General features: G+C 34.3%; 1 protein-coding gene across 1 annotated transcript; it reads left to right on the forward strand.

The window, feature by feature from the left end:
* Positions 1–552: 552 nt before the first annotated feature.
* Sf3b6 (splicing factor 3b subunit 6) lies at positions 553–24464 on the forward strand. Its single transcript, XM_090386343.1, has 4 exons — positions 553–658; positions 3443–3561; positions 17398–17536; positions 24302–24464. Exons 1-4 carry the CDS (start codon positions 635–637, stop codon positions 24386–24388), a joined length of 369 nt encoding a protein of 122 aa, XP_090242469.1. The 5' UTR covers positions 553–634; the 3' UTR covers positions 24389–24464.
* Positions 24465–25058: the final 594 nt, after the last annotated feature.

The following is a 25058-nucleotide window of genomic DNA, read 5'->3' on the forward strand; positions in this document are numbered from 1 at the left end:
TGCACTTCATCTTTACAAACCCGGAAGTGAAAGGTTTGTCAGCTGAGAAAGTTTTCCTGCAAGAAAAGATTACTTTTATGCACTTTACAGTTAATGCTCCACTGATATTGAAATAGCACTATGCTCTTACAACGAAATGGCCTTCTTTGCCTGTATAAAAATCTTTCAAGCCATATATCAACCCCAGGGGCTCACATTTGGTGAGTATGGGCTTGACACATCCAGGGTCCTGAGCTGGATATAATCATTCTTCTTTTATTCGGTGATTCCCTCTCTCTCGGGGTAATTCAGAAAATTTTTTTTTTGACTGGTGCAGCATAAGCCTGAGGCTTCCTTGCACCATGCGGCTAATAAAAATAATAAATAATAATATCCGATTATCATGTACTGCATTCTGTAGCCATAGTTTAAAGATAAACATTCTTCACTTGTAAAAAAAAGTAACTATCCTGTATACAGTATTTTACCAGTTTATTATACAGAGTATTTCACTCTGTTTCCCTTCATTTTTGCAGAGGGCGCTATATCTCTATTTGCGAAAAGGACATTTTATTATTTAATGTTGTTTTGATATAGCAGCACGTAGTGAATCCTATTTTTGAATAAGAATCGTTTACAATAAATAACCGGAATAATGGCAATGCAAAGGAAAACCAGTGTAAGTCTTTATTCAGCATTATTCTGTCTTTAATTTATTTTTTAATTAAGGAATTTTAAAGAAATCAGGGTTTGATGTCGCGGAGAATATGGATTCAAAATAAAAGTACACGAATGAATACCTGCAGTATGGGATTTGTATTTATAAAGTTGTTACAGATAAAATATTATTTCTGTACTATCTCCGTGATTTTCTCTACCTTACAAAAACACAAATACTTTCAAGTTAGTAAAGACTTTCAGATTGTAAAGACAATCTGCTATCCCTTCCGATTGATCGTTGCTACTAGCAGTGGTTGACATGCCAAGCCCACTATGGTTAAAAAGTTTTCTTTACTGTCAATTAAAATAAATAAGATAAGTTTAGGATAAAACTTACTACAGCTATATACAGATGGGAAAAGCTTCAGTTTCTACTTAGCTACAATAAACAGAGTTTGTAACGAAAGGCATCGATCTTATGTTGTCCCGTTATTGCACTTGCAGGCAGGATTGCTAGATTTAGCCAACGAATTTGGCAATTCTAGTAATTGTGCTTACAGGTTAAACAAAAAGCGCGCTTCAAAGGAGAAAAATACTACCATTGACACTATCTTAAATTTATCTAAATCTCCAAACTTGTGTATAATTTAGCATCTCATATAACGTTGATATTTTTCATCACTGGGTTGTCAGATATTTCAATTTAAACTGCCCTTGCCCACCGACGTAGCACTAAAATAGTTGTATGAATTTCAGATAAACAGTAATCTCCCTTTGAAACCATGCTTTTTAGTCTACAAGTATACATTACCGTTGGAGCAGTGCTTTTTATTTTATCTGCAAGTGCTATACCATCAATTTGTGAAGTGCCTCCATAATATGAGATCAGTGCATTTTGTAACAGACTCTGCTCAGAGCTGCATATGAGCTGAGGCTTTTGCCTTACCTGTACAGTATTATGTAAATAAAAATTTACATTTAGAATTTAGACACATTTCAAAAAAGAAAAAGATTCCACATAGACATTTTATTAACATCAAGTTATGCATAATTTTGATAATTAAACTTAAAATATTCGATATGTATTAACAAAAGCAACAACTTCCCTACAGAGAAGCAAAAATATAACCCCCATTCATTTTTATGAGCGTTTTTCATATCATGGCTGTGAGTAGGTTAGTCTTGAGCAAGGGATGCACATTTTTGATTCCAGAAACTCACATTTTTTCTTATAAAAACAGGCAAACTGATTATGGAATGCACACAGTGTACAGACACAGTTGCTGAGTAGTTCCACATCTAGAACTGGCCTGTTTGTTAACTAATTATTACTTGCCACTTTAAGGTTTGCTTTTTCAGTCAGTTTGCATGGCAGTTACTTTTAGTAATGTTTTTTTGTAAATATGTGCTGTCCTTCAGCATGTATTGGGATACTAAAGTTGAAAAAATATCTGGTTAGAAAAAAAAATTTTAATGTCAAGTATTATCCCCACTTTCCCCTGTTGGGCTTCAGTGACATCAGTAACTCTCTATGTGGGACACTTTCCACAAGCTTGATCTTGCATGGCAATTTTCACATGCTTATCATTCACAAGCTTATAATGCTGCCACGTGGGTGAATTTTTGAATGAAAAGTTTTTTTACCTATAGTTAATTGCCTTAAAATTAAATTATCATATTGACAGTTAGAGTAGTTAATTTTTTGGATAACTTAAAAAGTGGTATTTTAATAATTATAGGATAATTTTAAGATGCCTATAATCACTTTCCTAGAGTAATAACTTTTATAGAATGCAATAAAATGAGCAATGTACAAACGGATCTCTAGCAACTGTGAAATTTTACTCTGCTGTTGTAGAGTTTTACTGCTTTAACAAATGGATGTCAGAGAGGTGCAGTACTTTTAGCAGCAAACTTGCAAGTAAATCACGGTTACACGAGCAGGCAAACCTTTCATATTGTGTACCACACTTCATTTCTAGCATAGTTAAGTAATCAAGAACAAAACAGATAATTAGAAATATTGAGATTGAACCACTCTTTTAGATATTTTAATTATTAAATGTAAGGGGCTTTTCAAACTTTATGCAAGGGTTACTGCATTTCATGCTATCTTCTTAATCCTCTGCATGAGGATTAAGAAGATAGCAAGAAATGCAGTATAGTTTCCTAGGAAATGTATTTTTATTACCTTTTTTATATTTAGGGAGGGTAACCATTTTGCTTTTTTGCATTGTATGTGGTGATCTGTTTATGTCATATCATTGAAAAGATGATATGATCAAGCATTTTTCAAATGAAGAATTCCAAGGAGAACACGAATTCGATGTTGAAAGTTAAAAAAGACCAATATTTAAAAATTCCTGATTAAAAACTAAGGGATGATTTAGAAAATTCAAATTGAGTCTAAAGCAAAAATTTTCTTATTTATTGCCTTATAAATTGTTTCAATGCCTTTGTCTTTTATGGAAATTGATATTCATTATCAATAAACTGGAGCATTGAGACCGCAATATAATTTAAAACTTCTCTATTGACTTCATGAAGCATAGCATTTTATGACCTTTATCAGTGAACTGAATAATAGAATGAGAGAATTGCAAAATAAAATTAGTATTAGTATAATAATCAGGAGGCTAGTAATGGTCTTTGAAACACTATACCATTCTGAAAATTGAATGCATAAATTGTTTTCAAAAATTATATTGTGATGTCGGTGTTCTGCTGTCTGGATAATGTTCCATTGTTATTGAGCTTTATGTTAGTTGTTTCAGAACTAATTTTACTTATAATTTTTTTATAGGTTCGTCTGCCACCAGAAGTCAACAGAATACTCTATGTAAGAAATTTGCCCTATAAGATAACAGCAGAAGAAATGTATGACATATTTGGAAAGTACGGAGCTATTCGTCAAATACGTGTGTAAGTTTAATTGATTAATTTTTTTAAATTTTTTAATCAAATTTATCTAATAATAAATTTATAGTGTACTTTGATTAGCCATCCCCTCATTATACATTAAAAAGCTTATGGTAATTAAGACAAATTTTCATATTGCACTCCAAGAGCCTGGTTACAAAATGGAGAACTTGCTCAGCAAACTATAGGTTGTGAACTGATTTGCCTTAAACATCTTGCAGTTATTCTAAATAATTAAGATTTGGTGTGGTAATTTTGAAAACATGTTAGTTAAAGAGAGTGTAAAGGTTGGTAAGTGAAATATATAAACATCATCATCAGCCATTTTCAATCCACTGCAGGATGAAGGCCTCTCCAGCAACTTTCCAGTTCCTTCTGTTTTGAGCACTGGCCATCCATTTACTACCCACAAACTCATGAATTTCATCTATCCATCTCCTCCTTTGTCTTCCAGGTTTTCTTCTAGCTCCTCTTGGGTACCATTCTGTTATTTTCTTAGTTTCCATCTGTCATCATGACTTCGAGCTATGTGTCCTGCCCAAGACCATTTTAAATTCTTTAGTTTTGATAAGAATGTCCTTTACTTGAGTTTGCTGCCTAATCCATGTGTTTCTCTTCTTATCTAACAGTCTGATTCCCAATATACAGTAAACCCCCGCTATTCGCAGGGGTTACGTTTCTGAGAAATGCTGCGAATACCGAAAACGCGAATACTGAGTGTTATGGCTCCCATAGTAATAAAGGGGTTCCATTCCAAAGTATGAAATATATAAGAAAAACTAGTCTAAAATTTTGTCTATGTATATATTATATGTACCTTCATGATATGACTATGTACATAAACAGTACATAGTGAAATGCAAGTATATGGCATCGAAATGAAAATAAGAAACAATTTAATATTAAATGTAATATTTATTAGAAATTTCAAACAAATCTTTCACACCAGCGCCTTTGCTTGCTAAAAAACTTATCCCGCCAGTGCTATCACCAGTTTCGCTAAAGTGTTGATAAAGGAGTTTTGCCTTTTCACGAATGATGAGTGAACTTAACGGAATTTTATTTTGAGTTCGGTCTTCTATCCACAGATTTAAAGCTTTTCCGTTTTTTCTAATTTAACATCATGAGTTACAGAGCAAATTTTTGAAGCAATTAGCGCGTTTTCACAGACACTACGGCAGATTTTTCTTCCGATTTCTTGATTGATCGTACCATTGACTCATTGATTTTATAATGTTTTGCCACTGAGGAGACACTTTCACCATTAGAAATTTTATCTAATAACTCAATTTTATTCGCCAATGTCATCACCTTCTTTGATCTTTTCACATTTCCCTTGTTATTCGTAGCCATATTTTTGTACGGGTTAGAAAGAACTTGTCTAGTAAAAGTCTGTTTTACACTGCAAAATGGTAGATTTATCACTTTTGTAAGCACATCAATTTATAAATTGATAAATTTATTCAATTTATAAGCATATAAATTAAAAGCAAATGACTGAACAAGGATTAGCGAGAAGCATCCACGCTTGCGATTTTGTCACCTCTCTCCCCCCACTCATTGAGCGCTGTTTTGACCGGGAAAGATAATTTTAGCCACGCCCATGTTTTTTTTATGGCGGAAAATGTTCACGGCGCTTTAAAATTCACATTTTTTCAGGTTTCATTTTATATTAAATCAGTGACCGCGAATACAGATACTGCGAATAGCGGGGGTTTACTGTAATTCGTTCCATTCTTCGCTGTGTAGTTCTCAGCTTCTCTTCCATTCTTTTGGTGAGTGCCCAAGTTCCACTACCGTAAGTCATGGTGGGGAGTATACATTGGTTTATTATTTTACGTTTCAGACAAACTGGGATATTGCTCTTCAGTATGTGACTATATTTCCTGAATGCTATCCATCCAAAATTTATTCTTCTCTTGACTTCCAGCCATTTATCATTATTACAGCTAATAACTTGTCCCAGATAAGTATATGACTCTACCTTTTCAATTAATGCTCCTTCAATCATTATTTCCCTTTCTGTGGCATACTTGTTCATCATTACTTTTGTTTTAGCCATATTCATCTTTAGTCCAAAATCCTTATTAACTGTGCATAACTGATTAAGATTTTCCTCTAATTCTTTGGGATCAATGCTTATGACCACAATGTCATCTGCAAATTGTAAATGGTTTACGTACTCTCCGTTCACATTGACTCCTTTCTGCGACCAGTCTAATCTTCTGAAAGCTTCCTCAAGGGCAGCAGTAAACAGCTTCAGAGATATTGTGTCTCCTTGTCGGAGGTATTGTGTCTCCTACTGTCTTTGTCTAGTCTAATAAAGGAGGTAGCATTCTCATATATTTTCTTCAAAATCATAACATGTGGGATATCTGTGCCTTGTCTTTCCGGTGTCCAAAACATTGCCTTATGCTGTATGGAGTCAAATGCCTTTTCATAATCCACAAATACCAGGTATAATGGTGTTTTATATTCATTTGCTTTCTCCATTAGCTGTGATATTACGTGAAGGTGATCCATAGTTGAGAATCCTGTCCTAAAGCCAGCTTGCTCTTTCGGTTGATTCTCATCAAGTATTCTTTCTAATCTGTTAGTAATGACCCTTGTGAACAACTTGTAGATGTGGGATAACAAGCTAATTGGTCTATAATTTCCAATTTCTGATTTATCTCCTTTCTTATGCAGCAAAACTATGATTGCATTATTCCACTGCTTAGGCGTCACACCTTTTTTAATGCACTTTGTGAAGAGCCTTGCCAGTTTTTGTGTTATGTCTCTTCCTCCCAATTTTAACAACTCTACAGTAACTTCATCTTTCCCCGGGGATTTCTGATTCTTCATTTTTTTCAGTGCATGTTCTACTTTATCAGGAAGAATATCGGGTATGTCGTATGTGTTGCTAATTTGCAATCCATCTTCCCCACTGCTGGCATCATTCCCTCGCTCCTTGTATAATTCTCTATAGTAGTCTTCTGCTATTTGAATTATGCCTTCTTTGCTGTTTATAAGTACACCATTGCTATTCTTCAGTTTCAGTATCATTTGTCTGTCTGTATTACTGCTCATGGCTGCTGATTTAAATCCTTTGTTTTCCCTTAATGCTTGTTCTACTTTTCTTGTGTTAAATCTTCTTATGTCCTCTCTGAGTCTCTTTCTATGGCTTTGCATAACTCAATATATACTCAATTTTCTCCTTGTCAGTGTTTATCTTGCTTTTCATTTTTCGCCTTCGGTTCATCATAACAAGTGTTTCTTGACTAATTTTTTCTTCTTTGGATTTCTTTTTCCCTATAGGTTTCTTGGGCTTTATCACTTTCAGAAAGTTGTAATATTCCCTGTCGATATCTTGGTCCTGAGCAGTCTGCAGAAGCTCAAACTTGTTCTTAAGTTCCAGCACATACTGCTTTTTCTCCTATTCTGTTATCCCAAAGACCTTTGTATTATTTACTCGAGTCAGTTTTTTCCTTTCCTTTCCTACATCTATATCGAGTGTACATCTTACCATTCTGTGATCACTTCCAACATTTACCTTATTCAGGATGGTAACATCATTCACAATATATCTTCTGTTAGTGAGGATGAAGTCGATTTCATTAGTTGTTAATCCATTCGGACTCTTCCATGTCCACTTTCTGTTCACCCTTTTCTTGAAAAAGGTGTTCATTACTGACAATCCTTGAGATTCTGCAAATTCCACAAGTCTTTCGCCTCTTTCATTTCTTTCACCAATTCCAAAATTTCCTATAGTTCCCCTTTCAATGCTGTTTTGTCTTTTTCCAACCTTAGCATTGAAGTCCCCCATAATAATAGTGTAATGGGTTTTCTGCTCATCTAGAAGACTCTCAATTTCGGCGTACATTTCTTCAACCTCTTCATCATCATGGCTTGATGTTGGTGAATAAATCATTGTAACCTTTAGCTTGTACCTCTTAGAAATCTTGAGTATAAGTCTTGACACCCTTGGTGATGTACTTTTGAATTCCAAAATGTTGTTTTTAAAATCTTTATGGACCACAAATCCAACTCCACCTTCACTCCTTTCACTGTTTCCATTTGTGTACAGCAGATTTCCACTTGATAAACTTATAAGTGGTTCATTTCTTCTTCTTGTTTCAGCCAAACTGATGATATTCCAATTCACATTTTCTAATTCCTTTTTCAGCTCTTATATCCTGTCTTCACCGATGAGTGATCCTACGTTGTAACAGGCCAAGTTCAGTTTCCATGCATGGCAGCCTGGTCGTACCCAGAGATTCTTAGCGCCCTCTGCTTCCAGTCTGATCCTCTCGCTGCCGTAAGAGGGGATGTGAAAGCCGCTGGGGACTGAGGGCTATATGCTGGAGGGTTTGGTCTTTTCCTCTTCACGCTGACCAGGCGTCTTGAAGAGAACTACTCTACACGTTCGTTGCCACCTAAGTGACGTAACAGGACTTACCATTGAGAAGGTGTGCGTGAGTGGATTTTAGGGAGGCAGGCTAACCGGACTTCTCCTAAATCTTCTGTAATAGAAAGATATTGGATCCATCAGTGTTTTAGACTGAGTGTCTGATAACACACAGGATACCTGTTCCCTTCTAAGCCCCTATATAAACATAAAGCAATGTAATTTCAAACTGGAAAACAAAGTAAATTACAGATCCTAAAATTGCATTTAATCTTGGATATACTGTGCAATGAGCATTTTCTGTGCAAGCTTGCAAATGGTAAAAATAAACACTTTCTGTCAATGAGACAAGGCATTTAATAACTAAAAAATGTACAGGTAGTTCCCTACATTACTAGTTAATTCGTTTCTAGTGTGTGCTCATAAAGTGGGAATTTATTTCCCAAAGACAATGTTAGAAACAGGGATTACATTCTCAACAATGAAATTTGACCATAGTAATGTTAAATAAAGGTCACGAAAACAATAATTTATGCTTAAACAATGATTTATTTATCCAAAGAAATGAAAACATAGCCTTTAAAATCAAGAAAATTATAATAATAAAGAAATTATTTATTTATGTTAAAGAATGTATCATCAACTAAATGCATACTCGTTGATGGTTCATCACTCATTGTTGGTTCAGCTCTTGTTGTGGTTTGTTGGAAGCACAAGGAGTCATCTTCTTCAGAAATGCTTCAAGAGTTTCCAGAACAGTCTTCTCTTTTCTTTATAAATTTCATGATAACATTCATAAACATTTTTTAAATCTGTAGTAACTTTTCTGGTATGCTCAAAATTTGAAAACTTAGAGTATCACAACCCCCTTTTTGTAACATCAGTGTGGTAACTACTTTAAGTTATGTAAGTCACTGAGACTCTCTTGTCTGCCTGAACATACAAACACAAGCACAGTAGTACTGTATTGTACAGCTACATGCGTGGTTTGAAATGCCATATTTATGAATGTTTAGCATTTATTTATTGTAATTCATATTTTTGATTTTGTTGATACTTGAAAAAAAGAACTCGTAAACTCAGGAACATGTAAAGCGAAAACTCGTCACGCAGGAACTGCCTGTACAAAAATATATGGATTTGAAAGAATTTAAAATTAAAACTATTTTAATATGTACATTAGGTGCATCACCTCTGGAGACCTTTATCACTGTAATTAATAAATGGTAAATATTGAAATTTGAATTTTGAAACTTCCAAATCTGACAATTTTGGGACCTGGTTGTTGCCAAATTTTGGGATTTTACATATTTTAGGTGGTCATATTATATTTACCATTTAGGTTGTGCAAAAAAAAAAAAAAAAAAAAAACTAGTTCAGCCAATGCCAAAAGTTTCACATGGTCACTCTACCAATGGTGACTCTACCAATGTTCCATTGTTAGATTCCTTTAATATTATAAGCTTTTCTACAATGGTTTATATTCTCTAGTTGATTTCAAATTCCATAATCCTCTCAACCACTTTCTTTTGAGGCATGTAGAAGAACAAAGATTTGCACAAATGCACAATCTTCGAAAATTTTTTTCACTTCTGTTCAAATAAATAAATGAATGAGAACTATTATGTCAATGCTGTTTAGAAACATAAGAATCTGAAAATTGTGTGGTGAATGTGTTGTATCCTCCTAATGCTTCATGTAAGAATTGCAAGACCCAGAGACCCTTTGAATAATCTGTTGCTAATTGTCATTTAAGCATATCATGCAGTGTATTACAGGCTAGCAATAGTGCAATATGCTTTACTAATTACAAGGGATGTATCAGGGAATTGAATAACAAGAAAACACAAAGTTTAAACTGCAGTAAACCCCCGCTATTCGCGGTCGCTGATTTAATATAAAATGAAACAGAAAAAAATTTGAATTTTAAAGTGCCATGAACATTTTCCGCCATAAAAAACATGGACGTGGCTAAAATTATCTTTCCCAGCCAAAACAGCGCTCAGTGGGTGGGGGGAGAGGGGTGACAAAATCGCGAGTGAGGATGTTTCTTGCTAATCCTTGTTCAGTATGTGTTATGCGCTTGTCTTGGAAGGTTTCATCGTTTGCTTTTAATTTATATGCTTATAAATTGAATAAATTTATCAATTTAGAAATTGATATTCTTACAAAAGTGATAAATCTACAGTTTTGCAGTGTAAAACAGACTCTTTCGAGTGTGTTAATGGAAGAAAGTGACTTTATTGTGGACAAGTTCTTTCTAACCCGTACAAAAATATGGCTACGAATAACAAGGGAAATGTGAAAAGATCAAAGAAGGTGATATGACATTAGCAAATAAAATTGAGTTATTAGATAAAATTTCTAATGGTGAAAGTGTCTCCTCAGTGGCAAAACATTATAAAATCAATGAGTCAACGGTACAATCAGTCAAGAAATCAGAAGAAAAAATCCACCGTAGTGTCCGTGAAAATGCGCTAATTGCTTCAAAAATTTGCTCTGTAACTCGTGATGTTAAATTAGAAAAAATGGAAAAGGCTTTAAATCTGTGGATAGAAGACCGAACTCAAAATAAAATTCCGTTAAGTTCACTCATCATTCATGAAAAGGCAAAACTCCTTTATCAACACTTTAGCGAAACTGGTGATAGCACTGGCGGGATAAGTTTTTTAGCTAGAAGCCACTAGTTTGAAAGATTTGTTTGAAATTTCTAATAAATATTACAATTAATATTAAATTGTTTCTTATTTTTGTTTCGACGCCATATGCTTGCATTTCACTATGTACATAGTCATATTATGAAGGTACATATAATACATACATAGACAAAATTTTAGACTAGTTTTTCTTATATATTTCATACTTTGGAACAGAACCCCTTTATTACTATGGGAGCCATAACTCAGTATTCGCGTTTTCGGTATTTGCTGCATTTCTCAGGAACGTAACCCCCTCAAATAGCGGGGGTTTATTGTATTTATATAATAACATTGAGAACATTGTCAGTAAAGTGGATGAATTTGAGCTACAGATGCTGATATAAAAGATTAACTGAGACTTAGTATCACCATAATATAGAGGATGATGAGTTTCATTGTGGAATGTACAATGTATACAGGAAGGATAGGGAGAAATGAAGGGGGATTAGTCTTCTAATCAAATGCTGCTTGAATGTAGTAAGATTATATCCTGACTTGGAAAAATTTCAGAAGATAATAGTCTACATGGTAAAGGTAAATTGAGAGTAGTAGCAGACTACATGTTTGCAGTGAGTACAGTAAGAGTGTATGTTCAACTTGATTGGGCAAGTACATCTAAATGTCTTATGATGGTGAATTTCAGCTCACTACTCATATATTGAAAATTATGGACTGGTAACTCAACCTGTTGGGTAAATTTTTTGAATTAGCTTGATTATTATCTGTATCAACTTATTGCTGTGAGTACGAGTACAGGTAGCAGGAATATTCTTGATCTCATCATTGCTAGTTATGAGATGTCACTGTTCAAGGGTGAGGGCAAGAGTTTTAATTTCTCAAAAGATTACTGTGGGCTAATGATGGATTTAGCCACTTGCTACAGAATTTATAAGTGGGGCAAGTACAGTTGAACTATGGGGTACTTTAGCAATTCTGATACAATAGGATATTATATAAGAAGCCACAAATGTATTCTTTCCATCAAGATGGTACCACATAAGGAGGATGCCATGATGGAATAGAAAAGGCAGCACAGAACAATTACATAGTGATGGGCAGTTCAAATTCATATAATTATATTGTAAAGTGATTAGGCAAGCAAATTCTGAGTTGATATCTTCTGTTGCATGTGGGATGTAACACAGACAAAAGTTTCCTCCAAAGTAGCCTATAACTGTATTTATATAGGTGTGGGGCAAGGTAGGGATGACATGATGTTAGAGCACCATAACTAATCTATCAACTTAAATTTCTAGATAGTCACACACAGCTAGCATGCCATTGTGATGACACTGAATATTATTCACATGTTAGAGCACCATAACTAATCTATCAACTTAAATTTCTAGATAGTCACACACAGCTAGCATGCCATTGTGATGACACTGAATATTATTCACAGTTCCTCTGGTGTCAGCTGGAGTATGAGCCACAACATAATCTTATATGCTGCCACTGTATTCCAACTCAAGGTAAATTGTGGGTAGGACACAACATTTTGGATACTTGTTGGGGGAAAAACAAGACTTTCTATGGGACAATGATAGTGGAAAAGTACGCTAGCAAAGCAACCCATGTCAGTATTGTTGAAGTACCTGGATCTAGTACAGTAAAATCAAATATTTTCTCTACTGGATCCAGAAAAGAGCATACAAAATCTTTGGGTATCTCGTATGCCCTTTCATTTTGAAACAATGTGTTCTGCATTTAGCTTCTCATTTCTTCATTGGCTTTTATAGCTGTCGTTTTGAACTTACTGCTGTGCAGACTGCCATGAGAAAATGCTTTTCAAATGCTTGATTTGCTTTTGAAATTGTGCCTAGAATGTTGTTATCAGCTTCCTTGTTGTGCTGTTATTCATTCATCCATTCATGCTCTCCTCATTTGTGCAACTGTGGGTGATCTATTGCTACACAATTTATGATTGCACATGCACTGTCTTCCACCAGACACATGCTTGTTATATCAAGCAGGTATGCAAAATGAGCATATGGATATTTTTAAATTTCTGTACATTAAATGTACAATGACCATCATGACAAAAAAGATAAAGATACTGTATGCTGACTTTTAAAGGTATGCATTTGTTTAATAACTGTTGTTATTTCACGTATACACTATAACTGTCTAAAATAATTAACATAATTTTTATTATTTGGACAGTTATGAGTAATTAAGATCTGAAAATCATTTAACTGATGGTGAATTAAGATTCCATCCCATGATGGGTGAAGGTTGTTGGAGTGTGGACAGAAGCGGATTAAGGTCGGTTGAGGCCCCGGGCGCAGAAGAAAATATTGGGCCCCTTAAAAAAAAGAGAGAGACAGGGAAAATAAAAATGCATGTTAACCATTTTTTTAAATAAATAAAAAATATTATGTACTATTAATGTTTTATTTCCAATAAAATTTGAATATAATATATGTATTATATTATATTCACGTCTTTTTTTAATTTGTCTTTTTTCGGCCCCTGATAGATGTCGTTTCATTTTTCTAGCTACCATTGGTAGCCTACCAATGAAAAGAAAAATATAAAATTTAATAGTCTGAATGATTAGAATACTAGAGAAGAGATTTTTCGTTATAGTGCAATAAATTAATGATTAATTAAAAAAAAAAAAAGGCGCCTCCGTAGCCAGGTGGGAAGGAGCAGCAGTGCGTAGCACACGCTTCTTGATTAGACCGGGGTTCGAGCCCGTCACCACCAAATACGGAGGATGCGGAAAGGTCAGGGAATGACCATCGCATATCCCGGAGCAATATGGCCTTAGTTGCTAATGCTCCTAAAAACCACATAACAACAACAACATTAATTAAAATTCAAAAATTATTCATAAACTACGAAAATCCAGGCGCTGATATAACAATAGGAATTAATTTTATCTTAATATAATTAAGATATATATTATCTTAATTATATCTTATATCTTAATTAAGATATAATTACAGCAGGAGAACCTTTGTAAGTACAAAGAAGAAAATATGATTCTGTTGCTCCGATGAGCGGTAACGCAGCCGCGCGGGGCCTATGCAGCGTAGTGTAGTAATGAAATAATGAAAATAAGCGAATATAAACATACTATCAGGTTTTACCGCCGATTATAAACTTGTACATAATTAAAATTGCACATATGAAACCAAACTTGGTGTCATTAGGAAAAAGTGTAAAGTTGGGGTTTTGAGGGGCCCTTCAGAAGTTGGGGCCCAGGGCAAGCGCCCGGTGTGCCCGCCGTTAAATCCACCTCTGGGTATGGACCAACAAGTTTGTTACCTCAAATTTATTATGTAGGTACTGGTATTTCAGCAGTGGTGAGTATATACAGTAAACCCCCGCTATTCGCGGTATCTGTATTCGCATATTCATGGTCGCTGATTTAATATAAAATGAAACCTAAAAAAAATGTGAATTTTAAAGCGCCGTGAACATTTTCCGCCATAAAAAAACATGGGCGTGGCTAAAATTATCTTTCCCGGTCAAAACAGCGCTCAGTGGGTGGGGGAGAGGGGTGACAAAATTGCGAACGTGGATGTTTCTCGCTAATCCTTGTTCAGTATGTTATGCGCTTGTCATGGAAGGTTTTGTCGTTTGCTTTTAATTTATATGCTTATAAATTGAATAAATTTATCAATTTATAAATTGATATGCTTACAAAAGTGATAATTCTACCGTTTTGCAGTGTAAAACAGACTTTTTCGAGCGTGTTAACAGAAGAAAGTGACTTTATTGTGGACAAGTTCTTTCTAACCTGTACAAAAATATGGCTACGAATAACAAGGGAAATGTGAAAATATCAAAGAAGGTGATGACATTAGCGAATAAAATTGAGTTATTAGACAAAATTTCTAATGGTGAAAGTGTCTCAGTGGCAAAACATTATAAAATCAATGAGTCAACGGTACAATCAGTCAAGAAATCAGAAGAAAAAATCCACCGTAATGTCCGTGAAAATGCGCTAATTGCTTCAAAAATTTGCTCTGTAACTCGTGATGTTAAATTAGAAAAAATGGAAAAGCTTTAAATCTGTGGATAGAAGACCGAACTCAAAATAAAATTCCGTTAAGTTCACTCATCATTCACGAAAAGGCAAAACTCCTTTATCAACACTTTAGCGAAACTGGTGATAGCACTGGCGGGATAAGTTTTTTAGCTAGCAAAGGCACTGGTTTGAAAGATTTGTTTGAAATTTCTAATAAATATTAAATTGTTTCTTATTTTCATTTCGATGCCATATGCTTGCATTTCACTATGTACTGTCTATGTACATAATCATATTATGAAGGTACATATAATACATACATAGACAAAATTTTAGACTAGTTTTTCTTATATATTTCATACTTTGGAACGGAACCCCTTTATTACTATGGGAGCCATAACTCAGTATTCGCGGCATTTCTCAGGAACGTAACCCCCGCGAATACCAGGCGTTTACTGTATATGATTATTTATGTTTATAATTGAGAGCCACACTACATATCATTCTTATATTGACTTATTTTTGACTATTTATGTGCTGAACTACATGTTAGTGAATTTGTTTTTATATAATCCACAAAACCATTATTACTCTTAGTACATTTATGAAGCTTATTGAAGCAGAATTTTCATGATTTCTTATTACTCGACATTAATGTCCTCCATAATAGTATAGTGGTTTTGTCACTGGACACTTATTTAGAGAGGTCTGGGTTCTGATCTTGGATTTTCTAGAAGTTTCTTCAGTCAGTGCTTTGAGTAGATGAAAGAATTGTCTTTTAAGATTGCTAATTGCACAGATAAAAATATAGCTGGAAACACTCAAATTCCAACTGCATTCTGTTTAGAAATATGTAATTTTAAGGAAATAATTTGTGCATTCATGAAATCCTTTGCTGATAAAAGGGGTATAAAAAAGGTTATAAAAACTTCCTAACTGTTTAATAATACAGAGTAATTTGAAAGTAGTCAAACACTCTTGAATTACATTCTCTTGTACTTCAAGCATGTTTTATGTGTTGCAGTACTACACATAGAGCGAGTAAGAATCCTCCCACCAGGTACAGTACTCCATGGCACAAAAAAAAAAAAAAAAAAAAAGACTTGTTGCAATTGTCTGTTGTTTGAGTCATGCAAAGAAAAAGGGCAGACCAACCATTATACAAAGCACTGAAACTGTGAGGGCAATATTTCTCTATAGTCCATTCAGTTGAATTTATCATGCACTCTCTGCACACAGTAGCATTTTCAGTGATTAATGAGTTTAGGGATACTGTATCTCAGTATCCCTAAACCTTCAAAATATTTTCCATTTTGAGCCCTTTTGGTGATGCCATTCCATGCAATAATTAGGGAAGGCGGAAAGGAAGGACATTAGATATATTTTGTGGTTATTTTTAAAAAGTATTAGAGAGCAGTGTAGGTTGGTATTTGCAATGTATCCTGAAAACCATTAGCCTTCATTTTTATATGTAAATAAGGGTATATTCCCATAACCAGCATTGGATTCATTTGAATCTGTATGGTCTTGCCAAACTTAATTGTACATAATGGTATTTTTTTCCCTCTCCCCCCTTTCTTAAAGTTATTGAGAAATTGCCAGTGCAGAGGGAGAAATATTGAGTACAAAGAGACTGCACGAAAAAATATTTTGCGTACAGTAGTGCTCTTTTATTTGTTTGTGGTTACTGCGGAATACTGCCTCATTACACCAAATTGCATTTTTGTTTTGAGACAACTTTAGTTTTACTTTATACAAATAACAATGCATATCATGTCACACAGCTGTTATCTCTTCAGGGTACTGTACAAGTTAGCTTGGGCTATAAGCACATTTCCGATAAATCAAGAAAATGTCAAATGACTTTTTCTTGGTTTATTAACAAAAACATTTACTATAAAATGATTTTGTAGTTAACATTGTTTGACACTAAACCCTCTTATTGGTATCAGCCAAATATTGCCTTTATTCATTTGATTGGATTAATTTATTTTATTTTTTTAATGGAAGTTATGAGAATGTTTGCATATAACTTTCTGTTGCTGAACTGAATTGGATTTTGATGAGCGCATAAAATTATAGAGTTCTTCATGTCATTATGTTGTTGTTTTAGTCGTCAAATAGACTGTGACACAAAAGAAATTTTAAGTTAAAACTTTGTAAAAAATAAATTAAAAGTGAGTAAAATCAATTAAAAACCAACATTAGCCTTGACTGATTTTAGGAAATTTTAAAGTAAAAAGGTAACCTAGATATATTAATAGGTTTGCCACTATAAACCTCTGATAGTTACTTTTGTCATTGGAGAGATCTGTTTGGTAATAATCACTTATGTGCAGCTCCTACTATTGGAAAAAGATTTAAATAGATTCCCTTTAAATTATCCATTTATAACTATTAATTATTTTACATTTTAACATAATAATTGGCTTTAGATCATATTAAGCAAGTACTGTGGTGCCTCCATAGCCAGGTGGGAAGGAGCAGCAGTGCGTAGCACACACCTTTTGATTAGACCGGGGTTCGAGCCCGTCACCATCAAATACGGAGGATGCGGAAAGGTCAGGGAATGACCACCACATATTCCCCAAGCAACATGGCCTTAGTTGCTAATGCCCCTAAAAACCAAATAACAAGCAAGTACTGTTCTGTTTAGAAGGAATAAGTTATCAAGAGTGAAAATGAAGTTAGAATTATGTTATAGTAGTAGAAAATAATGTAGATTTGTTATAGTTATCTATTTAAAACATTTTATTTTCCCCCCTCCTCCTTAGTGGAAATACACCTGAGACAAGAGGCACTGCATTTGTTGTATATGAGGATATCTTTGATGCTAAAAATGCATGTGATCATCTGTCTGGATTCAATGTTTGTAGCCGCTACCTTGTTGTACTTTATTATCAAGCAAATAAGGTGAGAATCTGCCTTTTATTTTTTAGTATGTATTTTATTTCAGAAATACTTATATATCAATTTTGTAGTAAATTTAATTCATGATTAATAAGTTGTGTGCTGTTTAAGCAGCACAGGAAAACAGGAGCTATCTTTTGCATTTTGAACAGTCTCTACAGCTTGGCTAATTCATGTAAAAGTATAAATACATGGCATGGTCAGATACTGAAGAAAGGAAGTAAATAGATTCTGAATGTTTTGCTTATTTATTTTTGTTTTGTGCTGAATCCATGCATTTTGTTTTATGATGAAACAAAATACTTTTTTTTACAGACCTGTTTATCTGCTGTAGGGTTCATGCTTTATAAACAATTCTCACATCATTATTCTAACTCTGATGGCCAGCACAAGAGTTAACACACATTGGGTTCACCATGTTGTGGAAATTGTGTCATTCTCTAGCTCTGCCATTGGTACAAAACAGTGCAAACCTGGGTTTTTCTGGTTAATTGAATTGAATTAATGATTTCAAACATCAGATATGGATATTCCCAATATCCATATCTGATGCAAATCTGATCCAATTCTTAAATGCAAAATGTGTTTTTTCTGGTCCAATTGATCTCTGCCAGTAGTATAGTGATTAAATTTGCTACCTTTCCACAATGTATGGAAAACATCTAAGCTCAAATAATGTCAAGTACCAGATTTAAGGGGTTTGTTATACTGTGGCTGAAGATTGTTAATTGTTTTACCCTGGAATTGATCACAATTTACAGAACATCATGCACTGATGCCTCATGGCCTTAATTGCTTTAGCACAAAACAGAAAACAGCTTGATAGGGATTGTGTCTCATATTTATTTTAGCAAATTCAGTAGTAAAGGGTTATACTTGAAATTTGACACATCTGCCAGCAATTTCACCTCAAAATTAGCTAGAAACTGGATCCTCTCCTTTAGTAGATACCTGCTTTAGATTTTTTTTTTTTTTTTTGCCTAAGTCTCTAGAAATGGTTGTCTATTGTGTTTGGTTGATTTTTGTGGTTTTTATATGGATTCCGCAGTAGCACCAGCTTATTCTTTAAAATAAGAATACAACAGTAGATCATGAGTCCTGGATCTATTTTAATTGGAAAACAAATGCATTTAGTGTGTGTTGTTGAGGGAGAGTGAAAATTTTAATATTTTGACCTTCAGTGTAATGATAACATTTTATGATATTATATGTCTGCCTCTCTATCACTCATAAGCTCGAAAGAGTTTTTCTAAAATGCATTTGTTTTACATTGCATCATAACCAGGGGCATATTCAGGGATGTGCAGAGAAGGCATATACCCCCACTAACCAAAAATTTGAAATTAAAGAAAAAGAATGCAGGGGGCTTTCTGAAAGGGGGAAAAAATCAAAAGCCTGGTCAGCATGCCCCCCTTAGGATGATACCTGGATATGCCACTGATCATAACCAAGATTGTGTAATTGTGTAGGCTCAACTTTGTGAATTTTAAGCCTTTAATGGAACTTTTTAATATCATTGTAATCAAAATAGATGACAACTTTGAACATCTTCAGCAATATACTAGTAGGTGGTAATGTTATATTCTTTCCTTTCTTTTTTTGCATTCTATATGAACACAAAACCTAAAAAATATCCTTAACATTCCATATATTAATATATATGAGTTGGTAACAGCCACATTTCAAGGGCTTAGTGTCAGACGTTAACTACAAAATTGCATTTTTGTTTTGAGACAACTTTATACAAATAACAATGCATATCATATCATAGAAATGTATTTCTCTATTAGTTTACAAGTTAGCTTGAGCTATAAGCACATTTCCAGCTTATAGCTCAAGCACATTTCAGTAAACCAAGAAAAATATCAAATGACTTTTTCTTGGTTAATTACAAAAACATTTACTACAAAATGATTTTGTAGTTAACATTGTCTGACACCAAACTCTCGATTTGTACATGTGGGTAAAAGCCTTGTAGCCCACCTTAAGTTTTGAATTATTGTCACCTTTAGCCAGCTCATTTGTAAAAATGTTATTGGCAATTTCTCAATAAACTAAAAGCTATTGAGAGATTTAATTTAAGTTATCAGCCCATTTCCTGACAGTGGATAGTTACCTAATGATGAAGACATACTCTGAAATGGCCATCTGGTTAATGAAATTTATTACAAATAAATAGCAAGATACTTCACATTAGAGAGCAGTGCTATCAATTTGTGGTACAAAACCAAGTTAATTCATGACTAGTTAACTTAGACTTGCTTCACAATGCAAGTGCGTTTTGTATTATACTTTACTTTTAGCTACTTACATAAGTCTTTTGCTAGCTCACATATTAATGTTTTACAGCTCTTTTATGCATCAGAAACCTTTGCTCTAAACTTGTTTGGACATTCCATCTAAACATACAGTTAACAAATTATATCCATGACATTTTTCTGGAAGTAATTCCTTTTACTTGAATGAGTATATTTTTCTATATAGTTCTGAATATCAGTCTTCCTTTCGTAAATATACTAGATAAATCCCAGAAGCAACTATTGTAAAATAGTTGCTTCTGGGCTTCAATTTAACATTTGTTTCAGTATTCTGAAAAGTTTGCATGATGGTTGATCATTCTAACTTTTTTCCACCTTTTTTGCATAAATTATTTATTTTTATCCTCTTACTTGGACAACCAGAATCCTTGGTGTGTGTGTGTGCATGCTATTTTTGCTAGTTCATTACTTTACATCTTCACACTGTATCAAGTTTATTCACTAATTGCTTTCTTCATATTTCCTGAGCCTGCATTTGCATCTACTACACTTACTCCAGTGCCGAATTTGTCAAATGTGTATGGTCTTGTGTTAGCAAGTTTTTTGCTATGGCTGACTATGTAGGTTAAATTTTTTCTTGCAAATTTTTTTTTTTTTTTTTTTTTAATTTGTAAAATAATTGATTCAGACCTCTTATTGTCAAGTCAAATTCTACATCTGTTGACAAGAATATCACTGCTATAATACTTATTATAAAATATATAATAGAACTTGCTGATTTATACAAAAAAGTGGAAAGGATGATTTAATCAAAATGTATGCCACAATTTCTTATTACTTGACATTAATGTCCTCTGTAACAGTATAGTGGTTTTGTCACTGGTCACTTATTTGGAGAGGTCTGGGTTCCGATTTTGGATTTTCTAGAAGTTTCTTCAGTCACTGTTGTAGTCAGCCAATTTCAGGCGGAGGGATTAACATTTAACCTTATGAGTTATTCCGGGTTTTTCAGCCCACACAACATGCAGATCAGCTCATGAACACACACTGGTGCAGATATAATACACAATGGAGCTATATGGTTTAACTCACAACAATATATATATATTTTTTTTTTCTATTTCTTTTTATATGTAACTTATTGACTAAGATTATTTTCTGAAATCAATCAGAAAGATACATATACTAATTTTACAACTGATTTACATTCAGTTACAACAGTTTCATTACATTGTTAGGTTAGGGAAATCTGCTAAAGCAGTTAGCAAAACATTATTGGATTTCATATGGACAGGTAATTTTCTTGTTACTGATGCTCAAACACCATTTGTTGCAGGGACCACTTGGCAAGTTCTGGCCAACAGCACTTGGTCATGTTGATTTAGCGTAGTACTTTCTTTTAGCTGTAATCTTTTTGTTTAATACTTCAGCCAGTTTCCCTAACCTAATATGAAATAGTTTCATTACATTATGTTAGGGAAGAAGCCCATGGGCAATTTGGTTGTACATTGAGAAATGAACAATACCACCACATAACCACTTTGACTGCAGCAGGGAAAAAAAGTTCAGGAAAAGTAGGCTGAAGAATATATGAGGACTGTTCAAAAAAGAATGATCATAATTTTTCACAAACAAACATACTTTTTTGCTATTTCTAGCTGAGTTGCAGAATTTAAGACCAAACCAAGTCATATTCACATAACTGCACAGTTGACCGTGCATCTCGTTGATCAAGATGCACTTGTGCATCTTGATCAACCTTGGTGGTTGATCAAGTTTATGCCTGTTCAGTTTCACCTTCATAACAATGGACACGACATGCAAGGAACAGCATGCTGCTCTCAAATTTTGTTTCTGTCTCAAGAAAACATCAACTGAAGTGAATGAAGTGTTAAAAGAGGCTTATGATGAATCTGTGCTTCCATGTAGCACAGCTTGCAGGTGGTTTAGAACGTTTAAAGATGGATGATTCAATTACAAAAATTGGCAGTCCTGCAGCTCCAACCACTGCTTTCGCCATAGAAACCATAAGCACTGCTTCTGTAGTCATGAGAATATCATCTTATAACAGTAAGGCAACTAGTAGAGATGTTGAGAATATCAGGCTGCCATAGCCTAGGGGTCAGGCGCATAAGTACACGTGCCTTGAGTGACCGGGGTTTGAGCCCGTGACTGCTGAATACAGTGCTGTTTCTGGTATTCTGTCTATCTTGTGAACTCCTCTGACTGTTTGATCGTCCCGGAGTATAAACAGAAAATTTATTTATTATTATCAGTAGGAAGCACACATGGTATTCTCCATACCATTTGCATATGCCACATGTTTGTGCATGCTGGGGTTCTAAGATTACTCACACCTGAGCAACAGCAAATTCACATGGAAGTTTGACAGGAGTTGCGACAGATACTGGAGATGCTGATAATGGCTAATCAGATAAACAAAAGTTGTGGCTTCTGCAGGAAAGATTGTGGACATTTTTTTTTTTTTATATTCAAGGAATGGTTTACCACCATGTTGTGCCACATCATACAGCAGTTACTAACGTTACTACAGAACCATACTGTACACTTTGCAGGATCACATTCGTTGCAAGTAATTACAACTGCACACAGGTGGGTGGATTCTGCATCACGACAATGCGGGACCTCACATTGCTCATATCAAGTTTCTTGTCACCATTAATGTAAAATGTGTTCCTCATCTGCCCTACACCCCTGACTTTGCACTTTGCAATTTTTTTTATTTCCAAAGTTAAAGGAGCTGTGAGGAAAACATTTTCAGTCCTCAGAAGTTGTAGAGAATCAGAGGCAATTCTCAAATACATTTCAAAAAATGACTTACACCATGTTTTTGAAGTATGGCAGAAACGTAAATGCATTTAATAAAATGGGAGGCCAATTTGAAAGGGACCATCAAAATATAGAATGATTAATAAAGATATGTTGTGGGGAAAAAATTTTTTTGATTATTCTTTATTGAATTTATTAATTTAAATCGGCTTCCTTTCTGCCACCCCCCCTCTACTTTTACATTATATTTGAATGTGTAATGATAGTCAAACTAATTGAACAAACTTATCTGCCAAAAAAAAAAAAAAAATCTAAACCTCCCAAAAACTTCTTCGTTCATTTCACTAATATATGCAGTCTCAGTTCCAATCTCAGTGATGTTCATTTCCATTTATAATCTGTCAAACCCCACTTATTTCAGTATACCTTGTCAGGCTTCTTAATTTGGAATCTTCGTTCTTTGATCTCCTCTGACTTAATCTCTCTATTCCATTCTGTAAAATTCATCTATTGCCATTGCCTCTATTGTTCTCCCATCTTTACTAATCATTTGAAATTCTACTTTCCTTGGTGATTTTAATGTTTGAAACTGCAGCTAGCTTCAGTTTTCTAATTACATCGATCCAGGTTGTCAGGATGCTAAGGCTTTTGAACTTTTAATAGCTTATCCTATTCATAGTTCTGCTGATGACAGCAGACTACATTCCACCTTTCAGTTTGAGAAAACTTGCTCTGCACAAGTAGCTTCAATTGCTTTAATATTCACCACCAATTCCTTAAATGCCAATCAGCAGGTAATTCTCCTGTTGGGCCGAAAAATACAATTAACTTGAATCCTAAAACTCATTCAGTCCTGTTTGATTTCTTGAAAAATGGCTACTGCTCATGTATGATAATATTCAGATTTCTAGACTGCAAAGTACCCTGACTTCGAGTCTCTCTCTTTGCATATGCACATCACAAACTCTGCACAAAATAAAAAAAGCAGGAGGGCTTTCCTTTTCATCTAAACTGATCACTGTACAAATATCAAATCCACACTACCATGGAATATTTCCCCCACATCTGGGAGTGGTATCCCAAAATCTCTCTCAAGTTTCTATTCAAAAGAGGACAGTCAAGGTTAATTAATGACCCTTCTCCAAGTCTCTCCACACTGTATATAGACATTTGTTTTCCTCTGCTGCATGCCTTTTCTGTAGATACTTCCACTGGCACTGTTCAAATTGGCATCTGTAATTTCCCCCACTGTCTTCCAAACCAATCCAAACACTTACTGTAACCAGTCAGCACCCATTCACAGAAACAATCTTTCTCCCACATGCTTTTCTCTGGAACAACCTTCCTTCACATGGGTTTCAGAAAATTACAATCTATAGAAATTTAAGTTATATACTTTAAGAGGGTTGTGATTTAAGCATGATGTGCACTTTGGGCAGTTGTAAGTCCTGATTAGGAGCAACCAACGTGAAATGTACATCACAGAGATTAATTATGAAGAAACCATTTAATATTTTCTTAACATCATAAAGGCTTCAGGAAGTGAAAATTTTGTCACTAAGTTACATATGCCGGAGCAGTACGGCCTTAGTTGCCAATGCTCCTAAAAACCAAATAACAACAAAAAGTTACATATGCCAAATGTTTGTGCTTTTTTTTAAGGGTTTTAAATGGTGTATAGCAAAATGTTTGAATATACATTTTGGTTTGTTTTCTTTAGGCTTTCAAGAGAATTGATCAAGAGAAGAAGCAGGAAGAACTAGACAGATTGAAAAAGAAATATGGTGTTTCAACTGATGAAAAATAATATTACATATATTACAAATGTAAATAAATTTCGCTGTAATTAAATTCATGTTGAATTAAAGGTCATATCTTTGATACAGCTGTTGTTTTTCCTAGAAGTATTTTTTGTATGTATCAATGTATAAATAAATTTTTTTTCTTTTAATGAGTATCTTATTCTTTGAAGGCAGTCAAAAAAAAAAATAATGCAGCATTTGTCTTTTGACGGCAAGGAGGGGGACGAGATGTACCTCATGCACTTACCCTGCATTAAAGATTTTATATTTCATTTTGTAAAACTTTAGTATTAATAATTATCCATACTTGGCTTGCTGTATCAGAGAGAGGAGAGAAAAAACAGTTTCCCTCCTTTTGCAGGGCACTGATCGATCCTGCTGGCCTTTGAATTTTTCCAAGATATCACATTCAACATGGAGTAACTTATTTCAGTAATTGGCAACTTGCAGGCTAAAAGAATATTTGCCTATAATGCAGTCTATGCCCTTTCCTCCAAATCTGAATTTATTCCCCCCTCCTAGTGTCAGTGAACATTCATTTTACTATTGCCTCTCACATCCTTATAAACATTAATCGAGTTCCCTCTAAGGTTCAAAGGGAGAGTACTGAAGGCAGAGAAGTACTGAGTATTTCCCTCTGTGTTTAACATTTCATAATTAATGTAAATAGACTGC

The sequence above is a fragment of the Mastigoproctus giganteus genome, chromosome 12 (genome assembly GCF_048544385.1).
Source record: "Mastigoproctus giganteus isolate SK-2022 chromosome 12, ASM4854438v1, whole genome shotgun sequence".
In the NCBI taxonomy this organism is placed as follows: domain Eukaryota; kingdom Metazoa; phylum Arthropoda; class Arachnida; order Uropygi; family Thelyphonidae; genus Mastigoproctus; species Mastigoproctus giganteus.

Bases quoted from the DNA above. Each gene is read 5' to 3' on its own strand.
- Sf3b6 (XM_090386343.1), top strand. From the start codon at position 635: ATGGCAATGCAAAGGAAAACCAGT. The intron at 659-3,442 runs GTAAGTCTTTAT...ATTTTTTTATAG, and splicing joins CAATGCAAAGGAAAACCAGT to GTTCGTCTGCCACCAGAAGT. The intron at 17,537-24,301 runs GTGAGAATCTGC...TGTTTTCTTTAG, and splicing joins TTTATTATCAAGCAAATAAG to GCTTTCAAGAGAATTGATCA.